This window comes from Eurypyga helias, unplaced genomic scaffold (genome assembly GCF_000690775.1).
Source record: "Eurypyga helias isolate BGI_N326 unplaced genomic scaffold, ASM69077v1 scaffold1893, whole genome shotgun sequence".
In the NCBI taxonomy this organism is placed as follows: domain Eukaryota; kingdom Metazoa; phylum Chordata; class Aves; order Eurypygiformes; family Eurypygidae; genus Eurypyga; species Eurypyga helias.
Genome location: NW_010241756.1, coordinates 53,343 through 77,947, shown reverse-complemented (window position 1 = coordinate 77,947; position 24,605 = coordinate 53,343). Strand labels below are relative to the sequence as shown.

General features: G+C 40.9%; 2 protein-coding genes across 3 annotated transcripts in view; one reads left to right on the top strand and one right to left on the bottom strand.

The window, feature by feature from the left end:
* LOC104507523 (thyroglobulin-like) overlaps positions 1-24,605 on the top strand; it is a gene marked incomplete at its 5' end in the record, with an annotated part of 101,615 nt that overhangs the window by 42,981 nt on the left and 34,029 nt on the right. The window lies entirely within an intron of this gene.
* SLA (Src-like-adaptor) lies at positions 2,721-24,493 on the bottom strand. Of its 2 annotated transcripts, XM_010148840.1 has the most exons (8): positions 24,389-24,493; positions 18,718-18,811; positions 12,229-12,328; positions 8,807-8,893; positions 7,456-7,559; positions 6,112-6,243; positions 3,866-3,992; positions 2,721-2,960 (listed from the first exon to the last, which is right to left on the bottom strand). In XM_010148840.1, the coding sequence occupies exons 2-8, from the start codon at positions 18,776-18,778 to the stop codon at positions 2,744-2,746; spliced, it is 828 nt and encodes a 275-aa protein (XP_010147142.1). In that variant the 5' UTR covers positions 18,779-18,811; positions 24,389-24,493; the 3' UTR covers positions 2,721-2,743. The 2 variants fall into 2 exon arrangements, with proteins under 2 accessions (XP_010147142.1, XP_010147141.1); XM_010148839.1 differs by lacking the exon at positions 24,389-24,493 and having other exon boundaries at positions 18,718-18,964.

Genomic DNA, 24,605 nt, shown 5'->3' with positions numbered 1-24,605 from the left:
ACTGTCACAAGCGGTGCAAGGAGAGGTTTAGGTTGGATATTATGAAAAATTTCTTTACCAAAAGGGTTCTCAGGCATTGGAACGAGCTGCCCATGGAAGTGGTTGAGTCACCATCCCTGGAGATATTTAAGAGATGTGTGGACAAAGTGCTTAGGGCCATGGTTTAGTGGTAGACTTGGCAGTGTTAGGTTAACAACTGGACTTTATGATCTTAAAGGTCTTTCCAACCTAAAAGATTCTATGATTCTATGATCTCTTTCAGGAGGCTGTGGAGGGCAGATGTGTTAGGTGTTCCTTCCAGTTGTTTGCTGATGCGTGTCAGGAGGAGAGCTCCCAGACTATCCCCACGCAATGGGGGAAGATGATAGGTCCTTCCTGGCCACAGAAGCAGGCCAGACAGTAGTGGGAAGAGCAGATTTATTGCCCAGCTGAGAACTGCTGCGATCAGGTACAGGGCTGTCTGACATGGACCCCAAATACCCTTGATCCTATGATTATCTACAGGACATATCCCCTAGGCTAGAGAAGGTTCAGGGGGATTTTATGAATGTATATAAATACCTGAAGGGAAGCTTTAAAGAAGGAGCCAAGCTGTTTTCAGTGGTGCCCAGTGACAGAACCAGAGGCAATGGGCACAGACTGAAACACAGCAGGTTCCCGCTGAACATCAGGAAACACTTCTTCACTGTGAAGGTGGCTGAGCACAGGCACAGGTTACCCAGGGAGGCTGTGGATTCTCCATCCCTGGAGATATTCAGAAGTGTCTGGACATGGTCCTGGGCAACCAGCTGCGGGTGGCACTGTGTGAGCAGGGGGGTTGGACCAAGTGACCTCCAGAGGTTCCTTCCAGCCTGAACTGGCCTTTGATTGTGTGAACCTGTTGTCATCAGAACATGTCATATCCCCTTCCTACAGAGCATAGTCCAAGTGCTGTCCAATTACTTGGGCTCTTGGATTCTTTTGTCACGTTCCATCAAAGATACCTTCTGGCAGAGTCATTGCAAGACTGGATGTTTGTACTAGTTGCCTGCTAGGTTTTACACTTTCTAAAAGCAATACAAAGTAACTACTGGATATTACTTTAATGAATAAATACAAATCATGACTTAGAAACCTGTAATGCTTCCCATATACATTTCACTACAGTCACCATAACATATTAATGATCAGTAACAGTTATAAAAATGCCTAGAGTTCCTGAGTTTGTTTTGATTTGTGATGTTCAATGTTTACCAGCCAAATTACATTCATCCTTTAAGATCTGGAATATTTTTAAATAGGCTATGAACTATTTTGATCTTTGAATCTCTCTTGCTAGTGCAAATGATCTGTTACAAGGTCTAAAGAGAACACAGATTTGTCCCAAGAAGTATGTACAAAGGGAATATATATATAAAACCACTATTTCCTATCTTTCCAAACCTTCATTACGCAAATCTGTGCAAAAAGGTATGACAGAACAGTATACAGAAAAGATCTCTGCTGAAGAACATAGATTGCAGCATTTTAAACCCCCAGATGTGAGTGAATACTTGATTTAAATAGCAATCACAAGTCAGGTTCAAAGGACCATGTTATCTGCTCCTTTATAACTTAGAAAGGGTACATATATATATATATAAATTCTCTAATCCATGAGATTTGAGATAACCATGTTACAAATATTTAAGCGATTTGATGTGCAATTGCTATTTGACATAACTCTTTTCAGACAAGAAATTCAGAAAACTCTTTAGCATCCACGTTTGCTGATTTGCTTTTTTAGTTTAATTATTAAAAAACCCCAACTTCTATTAATATAAATATTATACATAAATATGGGGGAACCTTCAAGAGATGAGGTTAAAATCTGGTCCTCTACACATGAAAGGTCACACCTCTGCAAGCCTACCTTTGCAGTTAGGCATAGTATTACCACATTTTACTTTTCACTTTGAAAACCCTTTGTTCTCTGTTGTACAACTGCTAGACTGTGAGCAGGTGAGTTACGCTTGGGGATATGCCTGTACTCCTAGCTCAGGGCTAAGCAGGAACTACTTTTCTCAGTGAGTTAAGCCAGTTCTTAACTTTGTGACACTCCAGGCGATTACCAGCATTTAATTAAATGCCACTTGGAAAGTCATTGATTTTAATTTTTTCCCCTCAGAGGTAAAAATAAAAGAAGTATGGAGTCAATGTAATCAGTTGTTTCTTGGATACCAAATGTTGGATACTTTCTAGGGATTTCTGATGACTTTTTGACCCACTGTCAATGACGATCAAAGAGTCTATATGGAGAAGAAAAAGGCTCCTTTTCTCAGTGTAGGTAGGTTTTGTAAAGATGGTTTTCAGCTATGTGGAGAATACCAGGGTAATAATTTAAATCCTTGAGCTGTAGTTACTCCTTCCCTGTCTTTGTACATTGTGGGGCATCACACTTCCTGAAGAGTCATCTGCCTCACCTGGCTCTTGACTTAGAGTCTACCTCAGTTTATGTTGTTATCTGCTTGAGAGCAGGTTTTAACTTCAGTTGCACCGGGGATGTTCCCAGTATATGCCGTGGCTTACACACCCTTAAGGTCTCTGGTTAACATTCAGAAGAGGAAATGCAGAATCATTGCAGTGTTTGATCATCAGCTGGTGTGGTTGAATCTCTCAGCTGTCCAAGGACTGCAGGGCCTCAGGATGTTCTGGGTTTTTCTTCTGACCCCTCAGTTGTTTGTTTTGGTGGTTTTTTTTTTATTTTGTCCTGGTTGCCTTATATTTAGTCCTCATAGTATGTAGGTGGCAAGTGAAATGTACTCTTACGTTTGCTCCCTGTGTATATAAGAGATTGGGCTTTCTTCTTTCTGGGACTTGCAAAAGAAGTGTCATCCCCTGTCAAGGAGAGGTAGGAAGTGATACTTTCCCTCAGGCCATAGCTGAGACAAGAATCATCCATTGCTGCCAGGGTGCTTTCAGTATCTTCGGTCACCTCCAGCCTTTAAAAGAACAAAATTTTGTTATCGTTTCAGCTACATGAACTGATCCCATTATAATATTAATATTAATATATGATATTAACAGTTGTTAAACAAAATGATGTTAATTTGGTTATATAAAATATTCTCAGGCTGATAAATCACCAAACCTTCGGTCACTTAGTGATTTTCTGAAACAATCAGTACAACAGTATTACCTAAATATTTTTTGGCATCAATACTGCACAAAATTTTCTTGCCTTTGTAAGCAAATGAATATGCTTGGTGAAGGAGGTAGTGGAGAGAAATTTACAGTTCAAAAATAAGAGGTGCTTTTGTTTCTGAAGGTGGTTGTTTCACCAGCTTCTGAAACCTGACCTACTTTCTCTAGTTGCAGTCATGACATTAGAAATCTCATGAACCTCAAGTTGAGCTGCGTATTGAGGCAAACACGGCAGGAAAGATTGATGCTGGGATAACGTGTTTGTTACACTTGTGCTGCTCTGTGGATAGGCACCATGTGAGCAAGGGGGAGGCATTTCTGATTAGAGGGGCCCGTCTGCAAGCCATTGCACATTAGTGCGTCAGTGGTGGTGGATCTGTCCGGGCTTTACAGCCTGCCCCCTTGGTGGAGAGGACTCATGACTCTGAGTGACTGCATATGTGGCCACACTCTTAGCTGGATAGGTGAAATGATTTAGGGTTAACTGTAGTTTCTCTCCAAGTTAGACCAAAATTATCAGTTGGAGAGCTGGACATGCAGTTTTCATGGGTTAACTTGGCTGTCAGCAGCTTTGAAAATTGTCTAATCTTTAAAACTGGTCTCAAGAGAAGGAAATGGCTGTTTCTTCTGTGTTGTAACTCTACGTATATACAAGGCAGGAAAAAACCTTGCTGTTTCTGGCAGCCTGTGCTGTATGTGGTACCTGTGGACGTTTCTCCAGTTGAAGTTCTTACTCCGCATCACCACAGGAGGAACTTGATTTGTTATGCTGTTAGCGCACTGGGTGAGACAGGGTGTTGTAAGGACACAGCAGAGACCATCCGCAACTTCTGAACAGGGAAGTGAATACACAGAAAGTTAATCTTTTCTCACTGTTATCTTCACTGTGTTCCTTCCCTGGTGCATGCTCAAATAAACAGTTTTGGACACAGTAGCGGTAGCCAATAAATTGTGTGTTCTCAGCAAGGACACTGTAACACAGGCTTGACTTTTTCCTTTCCTCTTACCTTTGCCTTTTAATTTATTATGGTGCATATTTCCCACAGTACAAGTGAGGAACTGAGACACAGAAAGATAATGTGACCTTCCTGAAGTCTAGAAGGAAGCTTGTGACAGAGCAGGGACTTAAACCCAGGTTTCCTGAGTCCTCAGTGAGTTCTGCTTTTGCCTCCCATCGTCTCAGCCATGCAAACAGAGTGCAAAACAAATACAAGATGCATCCACTCAGATTGGATTGTATATTGTGGATGCCCCATCCCTGGCTGTCTTCAAGGCCAGGCTGGATGTGGCTTTGAGCAACCTGGTCTAGTGGAAGGTGTCCCTGCCCATGGCAGGGGGGGTGGAACTAGATGGTCTTTAAGGGCCCTTCCAACCCAAACCATTCTATGATTCTATATGCACCTATTCTGCTGTGGAATATTGCTCTGAAATGAATCAAGGTTCACATATTCGTGCTGCATTGAGGTTACTTTCAGCTGTTTCTTCCTCCATCCCCTTCTACTTGCCCCAGCAGGAACAGAACATATGTTCTGCTGCCCAAGCAGAGAACATCATGGCTAAATGCTGTTGTTTCACACCTCTGAGCCTTATTTCTGTGTCATCTCATGAGGAAGGAGGAGAGCTGAGTCTCACTGTCTGCTCTTACATCTATAACTCAAGTAACAGCGTTAATTGTTTTAAGTTTTGGATTCCCCCCATGCCAGAAATTTAGTTTTCAGTTGTTTGCTTATTTCTAAATGGAGAAGGGCATCAGCTAACTAAAATGTAAAAAATCCCACCCAAAACCCAATGTCTGTTAAATTCTTACTCCTCTGTTTATATTATTGGAAAGTTTCTTTTGCATGTTTGAATGTGAATACAGCTTTTCTCCCCAGTTTATCTGAGTAATCTTAGTCCAACACACTTTTTCATTTACCTATGAAATACACAGATATGGTGTCTTTACACTTTTCAAAGCTGAATACCCATTACTAATTAAAGCACAGAAGCTATTGTTCTCTTGTAATTTTTATGCAATTAACTTATTGCAATCTTACGTCCTCATTTTAAAATGTTGTCATTTTATTGCATGGTAACTGCAGCCACTTAATTCTATGGTTTGTCAAGTTATCTGACACATGTTAAATTGCCATAAATCTGGAAAATTATCACTAAACCAGTTGTCAATTACTGGACTGATGTTAGTAAAAATGACAGCTGAATCTAGGTTTGAGCTAACAGACTGGGCCTCTTGAGATAAAATCTGTTGATAAAATCCAGCCATGCCCTTCTTAAGTAATAGGGAATAAGCTAACAACACTTCTGAGAATTTTCTGCTGCAGATAAGGTTGTGTGATATAGTAGCTCCTAAGAGAAATGTGATTGCAGAACCTGGTCTTGCATGTCCTGATGCTACCTGTCTGTCTACATGATAAATAAATAATTGGCAGACATGTCCGTGCTGCTAAACCAAGTGAGCCATGAGTTGAACTCTGGCCCTGGAACCCAGAAACAAGACTTGCATCTGTACAGCTTAACATCTTTGTACACCTAAACTTTGATGTTAGCTGTGCTCTGAGAGGGGCTGGGCATCCTTGCGCTGTGCTAACCTACAGACTGTATTTGAATGTTGTCCAGGGGAGTACTAAGCACTAGTGTTTGGACCAAAATAGTATTAGGGAGAGCTCTGATGGGCATGGCCATACAATATCATATGCCAATATGGGCAGAGCCTATCTGTCTTTATTTAGCAGAGTTCTTGGATTGATTTCAGTTGTACTGTTAGGAGTAACATATTTCTATTTAGGATCAAAAATAAAGTAAAAGATAGAAACCAAAGTTTTTTCCATTACTTGTTCTGTGACAGTAGGTGCGCGTCTCAGCTAGAGGCAAAAGTTCTTGTTCTGGACCTTTGATGTATAGTTTTACAGTTGCTAGTGGAAAATATGTTTATTCTGCAGTTCTTATTACCTGAGTAGTGATTCACAAGGTCTTCAAGGCACTGAAAGGTTTGCCGTGGAGAGATGTAATACCAGTTATTTGGAAGGCGGAAGATTCTGTAATGTTTCACTTGCCTGTGCCGCACTGACAAGGAATATAACCCTGGAGAAAGAGTAAGACTAATTACTAATTAAAGCCCTAATTCTGGATGGATAGCATTGATCACAATCAGAGTATCCATAATATGTGATGCCATGATCCAAGAGGTCCCAGAAAGTTCTGAAAAAAACTGAATGGCCATCCTAATTTCTACATACATTGTATACTTTATATCCTTAAGTATAACAAAGGGAATACAGGGCCCAACATCAGGGTTTGACATATTGATTAACTCCAAATTTCTGGTGTATTTTTCCATTGTTTTTGCTCGTATGGGATTTTTTGAAATGGTGTAAGGTTATTTGCCTTCCTCTGAAGGTGGGGACCATACTCATCTGCTGGTACGCTGATTCAATCAGCTCCTGCCAGTGCAGAAGATGGTACCTGATAATGCAGGCCTGGCAGGAGGTGACAACTTGGATCTTCCTGCTTTTTTGTTTAAAACTGTTGTGCAGCATTTAGTTAGTAAGGACTGAATGTTGGTCCTAAATTTTTTTTAATTTAGTAGAGGCGTTAAAAAAACTAATTGGCATGTGTTATGCAAAAGGTTAGAGTAGATGGTTTATTGTTCCCTTATAACTGCAGTATCATGATCTTAGGATGTGTTCTGGTGCTTGTGAAAAAGGGATGATACCATGTTGCACAACGGGAGATGAATTCCCGGTAGAGAATAAACGTATAAAGTGTGAATGTAACAATTCCCATGTAGTAACAGAATTGCTACATAAGGAAAAAAAATAAAAAAGAAGCCATGTAATTTTAAAAAATAAATAAAAGAATCACCTGGCTATATAAGAAATCCACTTATCAGCCACCCTCGCTGCTTGGTGTGTATCTTACAGTTTTTTCACTCTTTTGTGGTCCGAGGCAAAGCTGTGACTTTTTCTCCATTTAAAAAGTCCCACCACCTCATAGGCATTGCATGCGACCAAAATAAATAATGGTGTTTAGACAACTGTGTCTTGTTTGTGCTGATGCCTGTGGAACTTTCCATGGCCATCGCTAACCCGGTTTCCAGCACCGCTCGTAGCGTAGGTGACTGCTGAAGACTGGCATGCTGCACTAGGTGCCTTTGCCTTCCCATTACATACATTTTCTGGTTTCAGACTAATCCATATTAAGCAGGACAGGGAGTGAATTAAAGAGTTGTAAAACTGTTAATGCCTCAGATCAAGGGCAGGGTGTGTGTGTGTGTGTGAAATCATATTTTCTCACCTTTCCTGGTTTCACTCTCTCTGATCATGAAGGAGCCAACCTTGGTGTTGGGTAGCTGTAGAAGTTCCTCTGCTTTTTCTCTTCCCAACCCTTCAAATAACCAGCTGTGAAGCAGGAAAAAACAAATTCTGAAATTTGGACACCAGTGAAACAGAGAGCAGCATGTGGCCGTGAAAGGGCAGCATTAGCCAGGAAAAGTGACTGCAAAAATAACACTGTGGCTTTCTGTAGTTATTCTCTCAACTGTGTCCAGGCATATTTCCCCAGTTTATGGAGAAAATCTTGCTCTCCTTTTTCATGTATTGAGTTCCATTAACTTATGTGGGACTAAGAGAAGAGTGAGTAAAGTCTGGACTTATTAGGGAAAACAAAACTTTTCAAGCTGCCTTGATCTGAATAGTTACGGACACATCCATGTGATATACTGATGGCATATCTTTGGGATTAGTTCATTTAAACCGCTTTTGTAAACTCCAAATTTTATTTTATTGTATTGGAAATAAACACAAAATGAAAGGATTTTTCTACTTGTGCTAGGGCACACTTCAATTATTTCAGTTAACTGGCTTTGTGGATAAGGGAAGTGGAACTGGTCTTACTGATTGTCTTCCTCAGTAAGATTCGATCCAATCTACTATTAGCAAAATGGTCTTGGGAAAACTTAAGCCAGTAGCTTTCCATTACCATACCTGTGCCCTGTCTTTGGGAAAGCATCTCTGTGTCAGGTGGATGTAAAAACACATTAAAATTTAAGCACTTGTGTAAATCACAGTGAAGTTTGCAGTTCATATGCTTAAAATTAAACAGGTATTAAAACTTTTGCCAGAAAAGTTTTAAGTGTGTGTTTCAATATTTTTTTCCTGACTGGTGTCTAGGGAAACAAGAAACCTCTGAACCTTCCTTAGTTCTTCCAGTGTGAGTTTACATTCTTGAATGGCTTATAAGCCTTTCTATTTGCTCTTTCTGGTGTGTTTTTCATGAGCAACGCTAGCTTAAATTTTACACTGTGTAAATATTAATAATTCTTTCTAAACAAGGTCTCTTTATCCATATCCTAAAATTAGAGATCCAACCATGCAACAGAACTATTGTAAATATATGACGTTTAAGGGGGTTTTTTTCCTCTTTATAACTTCTAAAACTAGGATTTTCCTTTCCATGTGTCCTAAACTTAGCAGTGGATTTGATGTTCTCAGATTTCAAAGGAACTATTTTATACTATCAATAAATAAAATTTCTGTCTGCCTAGTCAGTATTGGCATTGCTTTGATTATGACACTAAGTAACTCTAGTCAGGGAAGTGTATGTACAAATGTAGTGTTGAAAGACTATAGGAAATGCATTTACTTACCCATGGTAAACCTTTGCTACATATTTTCCTGGAATATAGTTTTCTCGACCTGTTGTTAGGGAATGGACTCTCCACCAGCCTCCTTCACTGTGTGAAAGCAAGAGGAGGGACATTTTCAGGTTTACTTTCGGAACTTGTCCACATTTTAGAAATGAGTTAAGGCTCATTTAAGGCTACAGATTAGCCTGTAACCTTGTGTCTGCGTTCCTGATTCTGCATATTCAGAAAAGGACCCAAGTTTGTTTCATTTAGAGTAGTTCCATTTCTAAACCTACATTAGGATTAAATTTGGACACAGGAATAAGGTCCATTTGTTCCACTTAAATTACGTAAGTAATAAAATATTTTTCTGCAGTTAAAAGAGGAAGGGTAAATACTCAGTGGTTAAACCATGCTGTGCTCTGCCTTCCCACAGCTGGACTTGTACTGGTATCCAAGATATTAAGCTTATGGCTGAGTATGCTGTTTCTGGACAGCCCTCTAGTTACTTGCATAACATCAGGGTGGATGTTCGGCAAATGGACTCTATCTGCCTGGGAACAGGTTTTCAGTCTAACAGGACCTCATTCATGGTTTGCTCTTTCTCTTTTCTTTGGTGAGATGCTGACCAGGTTCTAATAAAAAACCCTCATAACTGAAACTAGGCGATGAGGCATATGTTTTTTTTCACTAATGCATCTTAGTTTTTTTTCTATACCATTAATTGCTGGCTTTAGCTTTTGCATCCCTTCGAAAGGGCAGGGTAACAAGAATTTTCACAGGGATGCTGTGGAGCTTTAGTGCTTAATGAAAGGGGTTGTGGCAAGGCTGAGTTACAATGGTTGATGGGTCCTCTCCACTTTTTCTTTTTGCATCTAAATAACAGTGTGCCTGTCTTTTAATGGTCTTTTTGTGGACATTCATATAAATGCTCCCAAATAATGCCCAGATTGCAGACCAGTTTGTCAATGTATGTCAAAAGAGCCAAGTTGAAAACACTGAAGTTAAACCTCCTGAGTTATAGTTGTTGGGATCATGGTCCAGGCTGTATATGCTGAGAGAAAAGGAGAAGTGTCTGCGGCTCAGAGCTGGAAATTTCAGTGCCCCACAAGTTTTGTTTGTGAGTTTCCAGCTGACATGGAATATTCTATAAGAAATTTAGGTTATTTTGGTTTTGGGTTTGTTTGGGTTTGTTTTTTTTTTTCCTGCAACTCTCCCAGACAAACCAAGAATTGCAAGAACAAAAATCCTGAGAGACTCGCATGTTCCTCTGTCCAAACTATAATATTAGTAACCCTGAAAAATCCCTATGACGATTAAAAGTCCCAAAGCAGCACATCCCTCCTGGGTCAGATGCCACAGAAATTATATAGATTCAGGAGATCATTGGAGGACATCTGTCAGCTAAATGCAGTTGGTAATGAAAGGTGCCTGACAAGTGTGGAGAGTGAGAAATTGGGCCAGTGGTGCTTATCTAATCCTGCCAACCCAGAGCAGACACAAGTATCTGTAAGGAGTTGTATTTTCTACGTGGGTTCCACATATCATGTTCCTGGCACGACTGGTGGGGCTGATTGCTGCCACTCAATTGTTTTGGTGGAAAGCTGAAAAGCTGCCATTATAAAAACACTATGTGCTGCCTGCTCATGCTGTCTTTTCTGTCGTGACTCCTCATCAGTCGTGCTCTGGTCGCGCCTGCCGTGCTGCTCTTCACTGCATTTTGCTTCTTTGCATGACTCGAGAAAAAAAAATCATACCTACAGCTTATGTGCAGCAAGATTCTGTATGCAAACAGTCCTATTAACATCTGCACATACCCCAGCAGGGAAGAACAGGCCCTTCGTTAGGACACTGTGCTTTGCATAGAGCATTGGAGTGTCTTGTCTTCTGTGAGCAAGCTGATTCAAAACAGGAAGAGGAAGGTTTCCATCAAGGCTTGCTTTGGCTCTTATTTACTGTTAGGAGAGGCTCTCGGTCACTGCACAACAGGCAAATGTGATAAAAGCTGCTTCTGCAGAGGTCTAGTTATTTTAAAAGTTGTTTGTCCAGTGGATCATGCAACACAGCACATGTACGCATGTGACATGCCACACGTGTAATTCCCATTGGTACGGGCCTGTGTTGTGTGGCGTTAAGAGGGCCCGTAGCTGATCAAAGCCAGGAGCAAAGCTTTAAGCTGGAATTTCCAAACTAAAGCAGTTGTACCATGTTGTGCATGTTACACAAGCTGGTGCAAGGCTTAACTCACTAGAAGTTACCAAAGAAGAATTCCTGTGATTTAGGGAAGTTCTCCATCAGCAGAAAATTCATCTAGCAGTATTGTCTGAGCTTTGTGACCTCTAGGTCCAGGGAGGCAGGGAAAGCACTTTGTCAGCAGAACATGACGGTAGCCTTTCTGGGTCAGACCAGAAGTCCACATAGCCCTGTATCTTGTTGATGACAAAGGCCGTTGTGTGTCACCATGGCCTGGAGAAGAGTGCGAAAATTCATCAGTTCTCTGTGATACTTCAGTGCTTCTGCCCTCCAACCATTTGATGCTCTGACTTCTCCAGGTAGAGAATTTTTTAACTGAATTTAGAAATTCTCAGACTATTTCTCTGCTGTGAATGTCTCCCCTTGAATCCATCTGCTCCACCAGCTGCAAAAATGAAATCTCTCATTTCCCTTTAAGCAGTGCCAACAGTGGCTGTGGGGCCGAGTAACTCCGAGGAGGTCACTCTGTGCTGATAAAAGAATAGCAGGGATGCTGGTTTCCATTCTTCAAGAAGTGTGTTGTTGAAGGTGTGGCAGTAGTTGCACTATGCTAAAGTCAGTCTGAACTAGTCGTCTCAAGCTTTTTTCTGGGGCTCAAAATTTCTGACTGGAGGTGGCTGGGAAACCTTTGATCTCTCCCACCCAAGAAAATGCAGATTCAATTAAAAAATTAAGAAAAAAACCCTCATATTTTTATTTCATTTATTTTAGAGTGGCCTTAAATTTAGGGTGAAATTTTAAGACCTGATCATAAAAAAAGTTGTTAGATAAAAAGGGTGAGAGAGAAAATGAGACACACTTGGCATAGAGAAATTCAGAATCATTTTCCTTTTCTATTTGATTTGAAGAGCAAACTGTTTTTGCACTTACTCTCTTTCCCACTAACATGGGGGGAGCTACTTCCTCAAGATTATTTTTCAAAGCGGAATTCTGTTTTGAGTCCTACTTTAGAACAGAGTCTGAATCCAGCTTCAGAAACGGTGTCAGAGGAAACCAAGGATCAAAGAACAATCTGAAATCCCAAGTCCTTAAACTCTAGGGAAATTTACACCATGGCTAAGCATCCTTCCTTGCAAATTCTGAACTCAGTTCCTTGTGCTGAACTGCATCCAGTTTGGGCCAGGTGCACAAAAAAAGAACTTTGCATCAATTGTAATAAAACCTAATTTAAAAAGAAAAGATCAACTTACTCTGATATCACGCGGAGTTTTTCCCCTACATGAAAAATAGGTTGACTTATGTCTGGTGAAGGATAGTCATAGAGGACAGCAAGGAAATCACTCTCCTGACCTGTTAACAAAGAAAGAAAATGTCACTTACAAACAAGATAGAGCTCTGAAGCAGAAATGGATTTTTCATTATGTATGTTATATTTTATGTAGCAGGTCAAATGGGGAAAAAAAAATCTCACTCTGAAATGTCACTTGGTAAACAAAAAGAGCTAAAGATGAGCCTCTATAAGAATAATGTGAAAATACTAGAAATGAAAAAGAAAAAGTCATTTAGTTAATTGTAAGTAACTAATTTTAGAACACTTTCTCTAGTAATTACCATATTTAAAGGACATATTCTGTCTGAAACTAGCAAAATTAGTAAGTATTTATAGTATTAGGAAGTAACCCACTTTGATTAATGTCACTGTCTCTAAATGCCTCCAGCTACAATTCTGAGCCATACTGATATATTTAAGGGAAGGAAGATGCATGTTGAATTGTTCCATCATTTAACACCACTGATACATTTCAAAGGTATGAAATTAGCTTAGATCAAAGGCAGTGAGAGCATGGCTATTATTGCCCATTTCCCATCAGTTTTGTAAATTAGCTTAATGAGCAGCCACAGAGCTTTGTTCTGCCCCCTTGTATGGAAACTGTCCTAGAAAAAGCATATGATGCTCCTTCAGTTAAAGAAGAGAGGCAACAGGAGTGTTCATAATCAAATCATTGTACAATGCAGTTTGCAGAACTGAGGTCAGCAGAGATTTAAGAAAGCCTTTTACATCAGTTGGGGTGACTCTCAGTCTTGCAACACTGCACAGCACATGTGCTGAGTCTCCTGGGTTCCTGAGGGATGTGTGTGACTGGGACTATCAACTGTTCCAGAGCCCCTCATCCAGTGGGAATCTGCAGTGCCCAGTAAATGCTGACAGGTGGGAGATTCAGAAATGTGTTGTGATGGGTGTTTTGGGCTTAAGTCCTAGAAAGAGGGATTGTGCAATGCATTTCTCTGGGAGATGGATCCCTTCCCTCTGCGCGTCACAGTACCCTTCACCAGCACAGGGGGAAACAAAGCTTTCCCTCTGCCTCCAGCAGGATCCATGCTCTGTTTTGTAGTAATACTATCTAGCAGTACGTCTGCAGTGGTGGTTTGATCTCCATGCTTACCCACTCAGTGCAGCTCAGCATGTTCAAAAATGGGAATAAATTTAGGGGAGGAGAGGAAAAAATTACCCAGAGAGATAGACATACTTCTGTATTTTGTGAGATTTTCTCATTTATTATAAAATCCTCATCAACTTGTCTTTAAGGAAGACAGGAAAACCTAGAAACAGCATCGAGAATGAATGCTGAGACTGGCTCTGTGTTTTCAGCCTCTGTGTCCCAGGGCCTTCCAAAGAACTCACAATAATAATGATGAAAGGCTGAAGGAAACATGCCAGTCTGCAGAAAATAAAATTTTAAATAGTATTAAGGAGAATATTCCAGAGCTGTGGTTTAAAGGAAATAAAAAGCAGCGTTTTTACAGTTGATTTTGAGTAGCTGGCTGTTGTTATGATAGAGACCAGTGTTATGCAAAGTAGTGGGTCCTTTAACCTTCATATTCAAACTGACTGCACGCATTTTCAGTCTTGCTAGACTTTGCCCATTGAAATAGTCCCATCATACAGTTAGCAAGCATCCTTATGGAGCATACACGTGTAGAGTCTGGAATAGACATTGATTGGTTTGACTGTGTTTAGTGTGAGTATTGCTATGGTTTTCTTAGTTGATTAATGTCTCTGAATTAAACAGGACTAGTCCAGTATCTTTGTATTAATCAGCCAACTTCTGTGATTAGTCTACTGTAACTTATTACACAATTAGTTCAACAGTACTGAAGAAATTCTATGCTAGGCAAGCCTTTGATTGCTTCCCTGTTCTGCACTAACAGGGTACAGAGAGGTACCTTCTCTGTCTATGAAACTGCTTATCAGCTGAGGCTGGTGAGACCTAAGTATTTGTGCTGAGTCTTTTCAACAAAACAAAATTTTTATCCAGGATTACAAGAAATAAATGCCAGAAGGTACGCTGGAAGAACTGCAGAGTGAGGATAAAGTCCTGTCACCTAATTTCTCATTGCAGATTGTTATAGAGCAGTTCTTCATGGAATGTAATTTTTCCTTTTTATTTTTTTTTAGCATAATGAAAATGCCTTTAGCAATATATTTTTTTTAACTATGCTGTTTATAAATGTTTTGCTTCCATACTGAAAGAGTGGAAAACAAGTGCTTTTCTGCTCCCCTTCATTGCTTACCGGTGGTTTGCATTTCGTTACGCACTGTGGGGTGCGTGACTTTTTCTCTACTCTAGCAAGATCTGTGTTAACTTTGCTTACACTTTCCTCTTTATATTCGTTTTTGTTTCAATTTTGCACATTAATTTATAGTTCTGAAAAGGAAGGAATTAATCATAGTGTTGGCTGCCACATCCATGAAAACTTTACCTCCTAAACTACATGTACTTATATTAGACTGAAAGTAAAGGGGTTTTGTACTATCCAAAACCTTTCAACACTCCTACTCCACAAACAAGGCCTCATTTTACTTGGTATTTAAATCAAATCTCACTGGGTATTTTGGTCTTGTAAAATATCCCACCGCACTCTACAACATTTCACAGAACCCGTGCCAGATGCTTTTAAATTTGAAAGCCTCAAACCAGGGACTAAACAAGTTACACTGTTTCTCCACACCTAAATTTCATAGTGATCTAATAGATTTGATCTCATGAGCTCCCCACAATTTTAAGTTGTAAAAGCAAAAAGATTTTCTAACACAGCCTCTCCTCTGCAGTGAGAGTGTTACATCTGAACTGGAACAATTCAAAAGTTAGAGTGGAAAGATCGAAGCACAGTCATTTCCACTGAATCAGGAGTCAATTCTGGTTTGTTGGTTTTTCTGTTGGTTTTTTGGTGGGTTTTTTTGTTGTTTTTTTTTTTTTTTTTTTTTTTTTAAGGAGTAGGAAATGAATATGAAATACATGCTAGTTTTAGATCTCTGCATCCCTGGATATGTTGAAAAGTGTGACAGTGAATATTGCACCCTTCAAATTTTTCATTTGAAGCACTATTGGAGAGAAGGGAGAGCATAGGCAGGGCATCTGGATCAGCTCATCACCCTCAAAAATTGGTGTGCTGTGCACCAGTGTGGTCGCTGTCTGGAGTGTGAACGAGTTGCTCAGAGCCCTGCATCATCCCAGCTTTACTGTCCAGCAGAAATACTGTGGTTTATGGCGTGGTGTGTACCTGAGAGGGTACAGGAGGGCACTCATGCGTGTCTGGGAGGCTCTTTGTGCAGCAGCCGTCAGGTGTGGCTGCGAGTCGCACTGGGGTACCTAAATTAGATCTAAACCAGCCAGCTTGGGAACTGAGAGTTATGCAGGTGCAGGTCAGTAAGGGTTAACCCTTCATTCAGGGTCCCAAGGGAGGAAAGAGGGAGCAGCAAGTAGTTACCCTTGCTGCCGTAACTACTCTGTTATCAGTACCTAGGTTGTGTCAGGGATGCCCATAAGGCACTTTCAGGTGGAGTGCAGTCATATTTGGAGTCCAAATGCCTCTTGGGGAAATGCAGCTTATGCACTGTTCCCTTTCTCAGGACCAAGACTGATGCACTGGAGGTGAGGAAAGCACAAGGTTTTGCTTTCAGTACAGCTCTCAGGCAGCACGAGGGGCTTATACCATAAACATGTTACATAGTGTATGCTATGTACCATAGCACCTCTCCTATGACGAAAGGCTGCAAGAATTGGGCTTGTTCAGCCTGGAGAAGAGGAGGCTCCGAGGAGACCTCATTGCAGCTTTCCAGTACCTGAAGGGGCTACAAGGAAGCTGGGAGAGGACTTTTTACAAGAGCCTGTAGTGATAGGACAAGGGGTAATGGGTATAAATTGAAATCAGGGAGGTTTAGATTAGATATCAGGAAGAAATTCTTCACAGAGAGGGTGGTGAGGCACTGGAACAGGTTGCCCAGAGTTGTTGTGGATGCTCCATCCCTGGATGTCTTCAAGGCCAGGCTGGATGTGGCTTTGAGCAACCTGGTCTAGTGCAAGGTGTCCCTGCCCATGGCAGGGGGGTTGGAACTGGATGGGCTTTAAGGTCCCTTCCCACCCAAACCATTCTATGATTCTATGTTCACGCTGCAGATCAAGTCTGAGGACTCCAAATATGTTTTCTTCCTCCTTGTTGTATATTCTTTCCTTTCTTTCTCTCCCTTCTGTTTCAGTCCTTCACTTTATTCCATCTCACTGAAACGAGCCAGTGTAAAACCTGCTAACTATTGGAACTGTTATAAGTCTGTGGATAGGATCCTCGACCTCCACAGGTGGCTCCTGGCCTGGGGAAAAACTTCTGTGTTTGGTGGTGTAATTTGGAGTTTGATCTGCTCGGGAAGACAGCTATATACAAACTCCCTGGATTAACAACCCCAATATAGGCTTTTAGTACCAAGATCATTTTTTAAAGTCTGTTTTAATTGGATTTGGATGACAGTACTGATGTTTGTGTTCCCAAATTTAATTAGCAACAGCTAAACCATTATGAAAGATGCTGGTATGATCCAGACTAGGAGTTAGATCCAAAGAGCTATGCAGGCTGTTAGATCATGGAATAGTCTGGGTTGAAAGGGACCTTTAAAGGTCATGTATTCCATCTTCCCTGAAATGAGCAGGGACAGCTTCAGCTGGATCAGGTTACTCAGAGTCCCATCCAACCTGACCTTGAATATTTGCAGGGATGGGGCATCTACCACCTCTCTGAGCAACCTGTGCCAGTGTTTTACCACCCTCATCTTACAAACGTCTTCTTTATGCCTAGTCTTAATCTACCCTCTTTTAGTTTAAAACCATTACCCCTTGCCCTATCACTACAGTCTCTATTAAAAAGTCGGCCCCATCCTTCCTGTAAGTCCCCTTTAACTATTTAAAGACTTCAATAAGTTCTCTCTGCAGCATTCTCTTCTCTGGGCTAAACAATCCCAACGCTCTCAGCCTTTCCTTACAGAAAAGGTGTTTGATTCCTTTGGCCAGGCAGCATCTGATAAAGCACCTTTCTAGATGTGCCTGACATGTAGGAGAGTACAAGTGGACTGAATTACTAAATGGGTAATAGCACCTTGCAAACGCTGGGTTATCAGTGTTTGCTGAGTTATCTTTTTCTATTTACGTCACTGGAAGGGATGCAGTTAGCTTTAGCCCTGCTAAATACTGACTTTTAGTATGTCCAGGAATAATGCAAGCTTGGTCACAGTCATGGCAGCGACCCCTCACTCCCCTGTTCATCAGCAAAGCCCTGCTCTGAATGCGTTCGTGTCTGTCTTCCGATGGTTATGGCATTTGTGACAGCAGTTGTTGGGAATAACATAAGGCACTCTTCTTCACCAAAAAAAAAAATTGTCAGTTCATATTATGTGCCTCTGTGCAGCACATAACAGTGTTTGGTGTCTGCTTTATTAGGTCCACAGCTGCCCATATCAGCTAGTTCTTGGCCATGCTAAAAGCTGGGCTGGGCTTCCTTCCAGCACTAATGAAACCAGGTTGATTCCCTTTCCTTGTAATACTAAGCAGCACAACTTGACCATCTTTCATGTAAAATCTGAAAATTTTGATCCATGCCTTCCCTCCCCTCCAAAAGAAACCCAAACCTAAAAACCCCCAAATTGTTCTCTCTTCCTCAGCTTTGGGGAGTGGTTTATTGCAGTTCTTGTACCAGCTGCCTGTTGTATCGTGGCATGTGAGCTGAGGCTGCAGTTACTCTCCACCTACTCGCAGTTTGGGAGTAGCAGGTCACTGAATCCCTTTTGCTTTCCCCCTCAGATCCATGACCTCCACCAGCCTATGGGGGAGGGAGGGGGGCTTTGCAACCTGATTTTTTTCACATGTGGATGCATAGGGCAGATGTGTTAGATCCCTCTTTGCCAGCTCGGCTGTGGAATGTGTATTTCTGCATATCCTTTATCGATAAAGCAGGTGACAAGTTGGCTGCTTACTACTTCTAATGCCACTGTCTAACAGTGGACTTCAGGTTGGGTGCAAGCATAACACCATTAAGGTTTTTAACCTTAAGTGAAGAAAACTCTAATTTCAAGAACAAATTTCTATAAAATATCACATGCAAGTATGCCAAAATTTAGTATTCTGGTTTCTAAAGTAGCGCTTCAGTGCTTTCTGAATTGGAAGGAACGTCTTTAAAGGAGCAGCAGCAAATAATAGTTTTAGCATTTGGGTTTTTAATTAAAGTACTTCTTGGAAAATGAACTAGAATGTGCCTAAAAATAAGCACTGTCTACTGGATTCCCTCCTTCTCCCACAGCAGTCACGCACTTGCCTGCTTTTACTGTGTCAGGAGGACGTAGGATGACACATGGATGAATGTACCATACATTTTGGACATCTTTTTTTCTTGAAAGAAATTAAATGAACGCTTACCCGTTTGGCTTGGCACATTTGTTTCTTCAGAAGCTCTCGGCGTTTTCACAGTATTTCCCATTGCGCTCTCTAATTCCGTCAAAGCTCTTCAGAACTAAATCAAAGGAGATGTTGAAATTAAACATCAGAATAACACCTGCTGTGCCAACAGATGAGAAATGACCTAGTTTGGGTGTCTCCAATTTTATACAGTTTTGCTTCTGAGAACTCTTGTGTCAAAGGCATGTTAGCGTTTTACATACTTGCTAAACTCTCACCACTTTGTTGCTTTTATCAGGGGAATTGCAGAAAACCACAGCTAGGGAAGTTGCTCAGAGAACACAACGCAGTAAAAGTTTCCATTACCAGTACCTCAGCACAATAGGAAGTCACAGCAAAGCCATGCCCCCACTGTCATTTTGTACACAAAATGTTCTTTTTGGTTTTCGGAGTTCTGTAGCTACAAAGAAATCAGACTGAGGTATCTGGTTTTCAGCGTTGTGTGTGTATTATATCGCTTTATTGCTGAACACAATGTTGTTTGGTGGGTTTTTTTTCTGATGCAGTTGTTCTCTCAGCGAATATGGGCAGTGTTGTTTTTCCTTTTTTGATTTTCTTCTCCTTTTTTTCAAGTAACACCTTGCCTTCGGAGTTCTGTAGCTACAAAGAAATCAGACTGAGGTATCTGGTTTTCAGCGTTGTGTGTGTATTATATCGCTTTATTGCTGAACACAATGTTGTTTGGTGGGTTTTTTTTCTGATGCAGTTGTTCTCTCAGCGAATATGGGCAGTGTTGTTTTTCCTTTTTTGATTTTCTTCTCCTTTTTTTCAAGTAACACCTTGCCTCAAAAAGTTCTCTTTCAGCATAAAGCCAGTGGTGCAAATTCTTCAGATACTTGTCTTACAGAGTCTTGTTGGAAGTATCAGACAGTCATGGGACTAAATATTGTGAGAGGGAGAGTTCTTTCTCATGGCTTTACTGCACCCAGTAATTCTCCCTGACAGAGGACAGAGAGAAAACCCCTTTGGATGTGGAAGGTGTGTCATGCTATGGTATATTTTCAGAGGCAGGGAAGAATAAGCTATATCTGGTTTAAATTGTATATTAAAGCTAAATAACTCAACAGCACTACCTGATAGCACTGGGTTTTTTTTATTATTATTCTTTTGTGTGTCAGTTGCCCAGTGAAAATGATTGCAGGAGCTCTAGCAGCATCCTGTGGGTATTTACGAAACTCAGGTGCAATCTCCATCTTTCAGTCTTTTCTACCTTGAATATTTCAAGGATGACAACTGCCTTTGATATTGCTGCTAGTTACTTGCAGCAGGGGGTGTTAGCTGGTGAGGTGTGAGCCGCAGTACTGCTGAAATCAGGGAGACTTTATTACTAATTGTCTTTTGCAATAAGATTGGCGGAATTGACTAGATTGCTTAATACCGTAACTTTTTGATATCTTACAGCAAGTCTAGGGAGATAGAAAAAAATGCCTTTCCAAAGAAAGAGAATTCATCTCTTATCAAATGCAAGTAGATCAGTGCTAAAACATGGTAATGCACAGTTTGACTCCCCCTCACCTGATTTTCAAGCTTCTTAGTGCCTATTCCCAAAGGCTCTTTGCTAAAAGTCTCAATTTCACCAGCCAAATGGCTCATTACCCTTTCATTGTCTGCATTCAGGGACTAGCTTGTGGCACATCTGTAGGATGCAGCTGTGCCAGTGTATTTCTGACAAGTGTCTGAAATCTGCTTTCACCAGAACAAAAAACTGTTTCACTGCTTGATATAAGAAGTCTGGAAGCTGAATTAAAAAAAATAGCCTTCAATTTAAATAAACTATTTGGATATCCACATTTGAATAAAAAGGTCTCTCTTGATAGAAAACACAGAATTATTCCCCATTTAAATGCACCTAAAACTAAAATCACAGTTCATTTGGGCACACACTGCCTACTTGCAAGATTTTATTTCCTGAACTAAATATGCATATTTTCACAAGGGCATGTAGTGACAGAACAAGGGGTAATGGGTTTAAATTGAAAGTGGGGAAGTTTAGATTAGATATCAGGAAGAAGTGCTTCATGGAGAGGGTGGTAAAGCACTGGAACAGGTTGCCCAGAGAAGCTGTGGATGCCCCATCCCTGGAAGTGTTCAAGGCCAGGCTGGATGAGGCTTTGAGCAACCTGGTCTAGTGGAAGGGGTTCCTGCCCATGGCAGGGGGGTTGGGACCTAATTTAAGGTTCTACCCAAAACATTCTATGGTTTTATGATTTTTTTGCAAGACTCAACTTTAATTTCTTTAATATATTTTCCTCAGTTGCATCCCATCAAGAATAAGACTCATATGGAGCGGAATAATGCAGCCAGTATTTTGGTTACAGATATTTTAGATACCTGTCTCATCTTCAAATTAGCCAGCAAAGTTTCCTGGGTATAGCAATAGAGACCTCGACAAGACAGAAAACATCAGCCAGACAAGTGGGATGAATACCTGGACAAATAACCTCTGCTGAGCTCTGTGCTGTAGTAGCTGCATTTTTGCAATACTTGAAAAGGGCAGTTCAAATCTGGCTAAGTGTATAGTAAGTAAGCTGCAGTTACCAAAAATTTGTGCAATTCCAGATAGGTGCCAAGCAGGGCAGCATAAATATCTTATGCCCATCTGTAATTTTAATACACACAACTGTATGGAAAAATAGAAATAACGGAGTTCTACCTCTATGTACCCCTTTTTTTGGGTGGTGGTATTTGAGGGTTAGGAGAGCACAGCAGCCCACTAGCGATCAGACTTGTGACAGAGTGCTTTCAAGGGCTTTTTTCCTACTCTTAAGATACAGTGTATACAATTTTCAGGTGTGCCTGAGTCACTTTGGAAAGTGATACGTAGCATTTGTACATGATAGAAAGACTTCTGAAGACTTAACCTCATGCCTACAAACTTTCTGAAAGCATGGCACATTTGAGCAAGGCACCTTCATTTTCCTAGATGATATTTAGGGGTCTAAACTCTAAAACTTGCTTTAAAAATTCCCGAAGTTATTTTGAAGGTTTTCATATAAGCAGTTTGTAAATAAACCACTTGCTGTCTAGTCCAGGTATGCTAAGTACCGGACAGTAGGCATGTGCATACTTCATATTTTTGCAGACAATGTCCAAAACTGGCCTGGATCACTTCTGCCATACAAATCCTTGTTCTTCTCAAAGGACAGCTGAAGTCAACAGGGCAGAGCATGCAGCTCAGTGCTGCTACTTTAGAGCTAGAAGAGCCTGACTTACGGAAAATACAAATGTTGTGAAGTACTTACGGTAACAGTGAAGGGCAATGGCGTTTTGAACTTTGATGTCACTAGCGTGACAGTTTGCTGTGGCTCATTACATTTTCCATGCTAATTTTTACTGTCATTAATTACCATTGGAGGCAGCATAAAGTCTGGAAAGGGGCAGAGAGTTCAAGATGTTCTCTCGACTCATTGCAGAAGCGTTAGGAAAAATAGGCAAATGGAAACCTGTGGCCACTGCTGTTGATTCCTTTATCCAAAGTAATTAAAAGGAAATTACAGATATCAGACTAGGTTTTAACACTTAGACCACTGGTCATTTGGCCAGAGTAAAGGTGTTAAAGGTGATGGAATGAATCTTGGGGTATGGCTCAACTCTCAAACATTTGAAAATGGTATAGAAATGGAAGACATTGGAAGTTTTGTCTGAAGTGGGGCAGGGGGTGGGACAGAAGATTCTACTTGCTTTCTGGCAATGGTGTATCACTGTTTTTAGGGTAGAAGTGTATGAGTTAGTATCCTTAGTATTTCTAAAATAATGGTGACATGATAAAATTTAATGGCTCACATAGCTTCTGCTGAGTATTTGCAGTGCAATACAAATCCATTGTATCGCTGTAAGATAAACTGTACGGTGGTTTTCTGAAATTTTGAGATACTCTGCAAAAATAGACTTACAGGAAACTGTAGAGCATCTTGTGGCTGAGCTGATTTTTTAATCATTTAAATCAATAGCGGACCAATAACAGTTTTATAGATTATATTCTTTTGAAATGGCGAATCTGCTGTGGGCACTGCATCTCACTTAAACTTCGTGACAGAGTTTGGGATACAAGTAGAGGCGGCATCCCTCTGTCGCAGAAGCAGATAATTATGTCAGATCTGAAGAAAATCCTTCACTGAGGGTGATTTGGGAATAATTAAGGAGAGGTGACAGACTCTAAGCTGTCTAAGCATATCGCCGTATCCACCCAAGGCTCCGCATGCAGAGGTGCAGCTGCTGTTCAGTTCAGAGGAACCGCTGTGCTGCTGGGCTGCAAACCACACTACCTGCAGCTCTAAGGGCGGCTTTCACTGCCCACAGGCCACCGCCTCAGGCTTGTGTGGAAATCTGATTTTCACCATGCCGATTGCATTTCCAGTCTTCCAAGCTTTGGTCCTTCCTCCCCTCTCCTCTCCACATGCGCACATGGCGTTTAACGGGAGCTGGGGGCTGCAGCCATAGCTGTTTGCAAACACACAGCTAGCGGGGTTGAGTGATCCTGACTGCGTCATTTTTCCTGCCAAATGGAAGGTGAGGAAACATCTACAGCCCCAGTCCTGCTTTGTGTCCTATTTATAAATAGTAGAGCTCTCGGCAGATACAAACTCTTCGCCTGTCAAGTTTGGAATCGCGCTGACATAAATCGTGGGACCGTAAACCTGTGGAACAATTTACACCTGCTTTGCCTGCGTGCAGCACATGTAGCAATAATTTTTCTCACAGAAACTGTTCTCTGAGAAAATGCACTTCTGGTGCAGTTAAATAGCACCGTGCATAGCAAGGTCCATCGCTTTGTAAGAACTTTTTCAATGTTATATTTAAAATGATTGAGAATTAGAAAATCTAAAAAAATTAAAATAATGAGAAATAAAAAGGGAAGATAAACACATGAGTAAAGCATCTCTGCATGCAATACTGCAGACTAGTAAAATTAGAATATTATCATTCCTGAGATGCTATACCCTATACTTTATTAGTCTTACCTGATATTCACATCTCTACCACCAAGGTCTTAGAATTTAATTATCAGTAAGGGTCACAGGTAATGTCTGAACCCTGTTGAGCTTGGAAACAAAAGCACCGGCATTCTGTTCATTTTCATGTGGGGGAAAAAAAAACCCACCAACCCAACAAACCAGCTTATATTTCAGAAGCTGTATATTTTTTTTTGAATTTCCCTCATTAATCAAAATAAGCATCCCTTCAGCTTGTAGACACTTGTACCTTTGCGCTTAGAAAGAACAGTGTAATGCCGTAATCAAGGTAATTCACAGAAACAGGCAACTATGAAACAACACAGAAACGCCACATTATGCAAACTTCTAACGCTTTGAATAAAAAGCCCACACATCTGTCTGTGACATCTCTCATATTTTGGGTTATAGTGATCGGCAGTTTGCTTCAGCATAAGGTCCTGTGCATCTCTCTTGCTGTGAGCTTTCAGTAGAAATACTCCTTGTCCCTTCTCTCTTTAGTACCACTCCTTATGAACAGGATCAGGACAGGCTTTTCTGTTTCTTCGTTTGGTGGTACTTGAAATCCATGGTCTGAATACTGTCATTGTTCATGAAATAAAACTCTCTTTTATATAAATAACATTGAAACATTTGGTCCCATATGCAGATAATCTAAGATTTATGAGAGCAATGATTACCTTTAAATGCTAGGCATGGTATTCCAGGTCGCAGTATTTCTCAAAAAAGCCGTAGTCATAATACTGCTCTCATGCTGCCAGCAAGGTTTAGCTGATCAAGTCGAGGAGCAGCGGTCGAATGAGTGTGTTGTGAAGTTCACGCTGTCATGTAGAGCAGCATTTGCCAAACAGGCCACATACTTCCTCTCTGAGAAACAAGGAAGGCTCAAAGTGTTTG

Coding starts and splice junctions, on each gene's coding strand:
- SLA (XM_010148840.1), bottom strand. CDS start 18,778: ATGGGAAATACTGTGAAAACGCCGAGAGCTTCTGAAGAAACAAATGTG. Junction 6,244..7,455: donor AGAGAGTGAAACCAGGAAAG/GTGAGAAAATAT, acceptor CTCTTTCTCCAG/GGTTATATTCCTTGTCAGTG. Junction 3,993..6,111: donor CCTTGTGAATCACTACTCAG/GTAATAAGAACT, acceptor TTCCCTGTTCAG/AAGTTGCGGATGGTCTCTGC.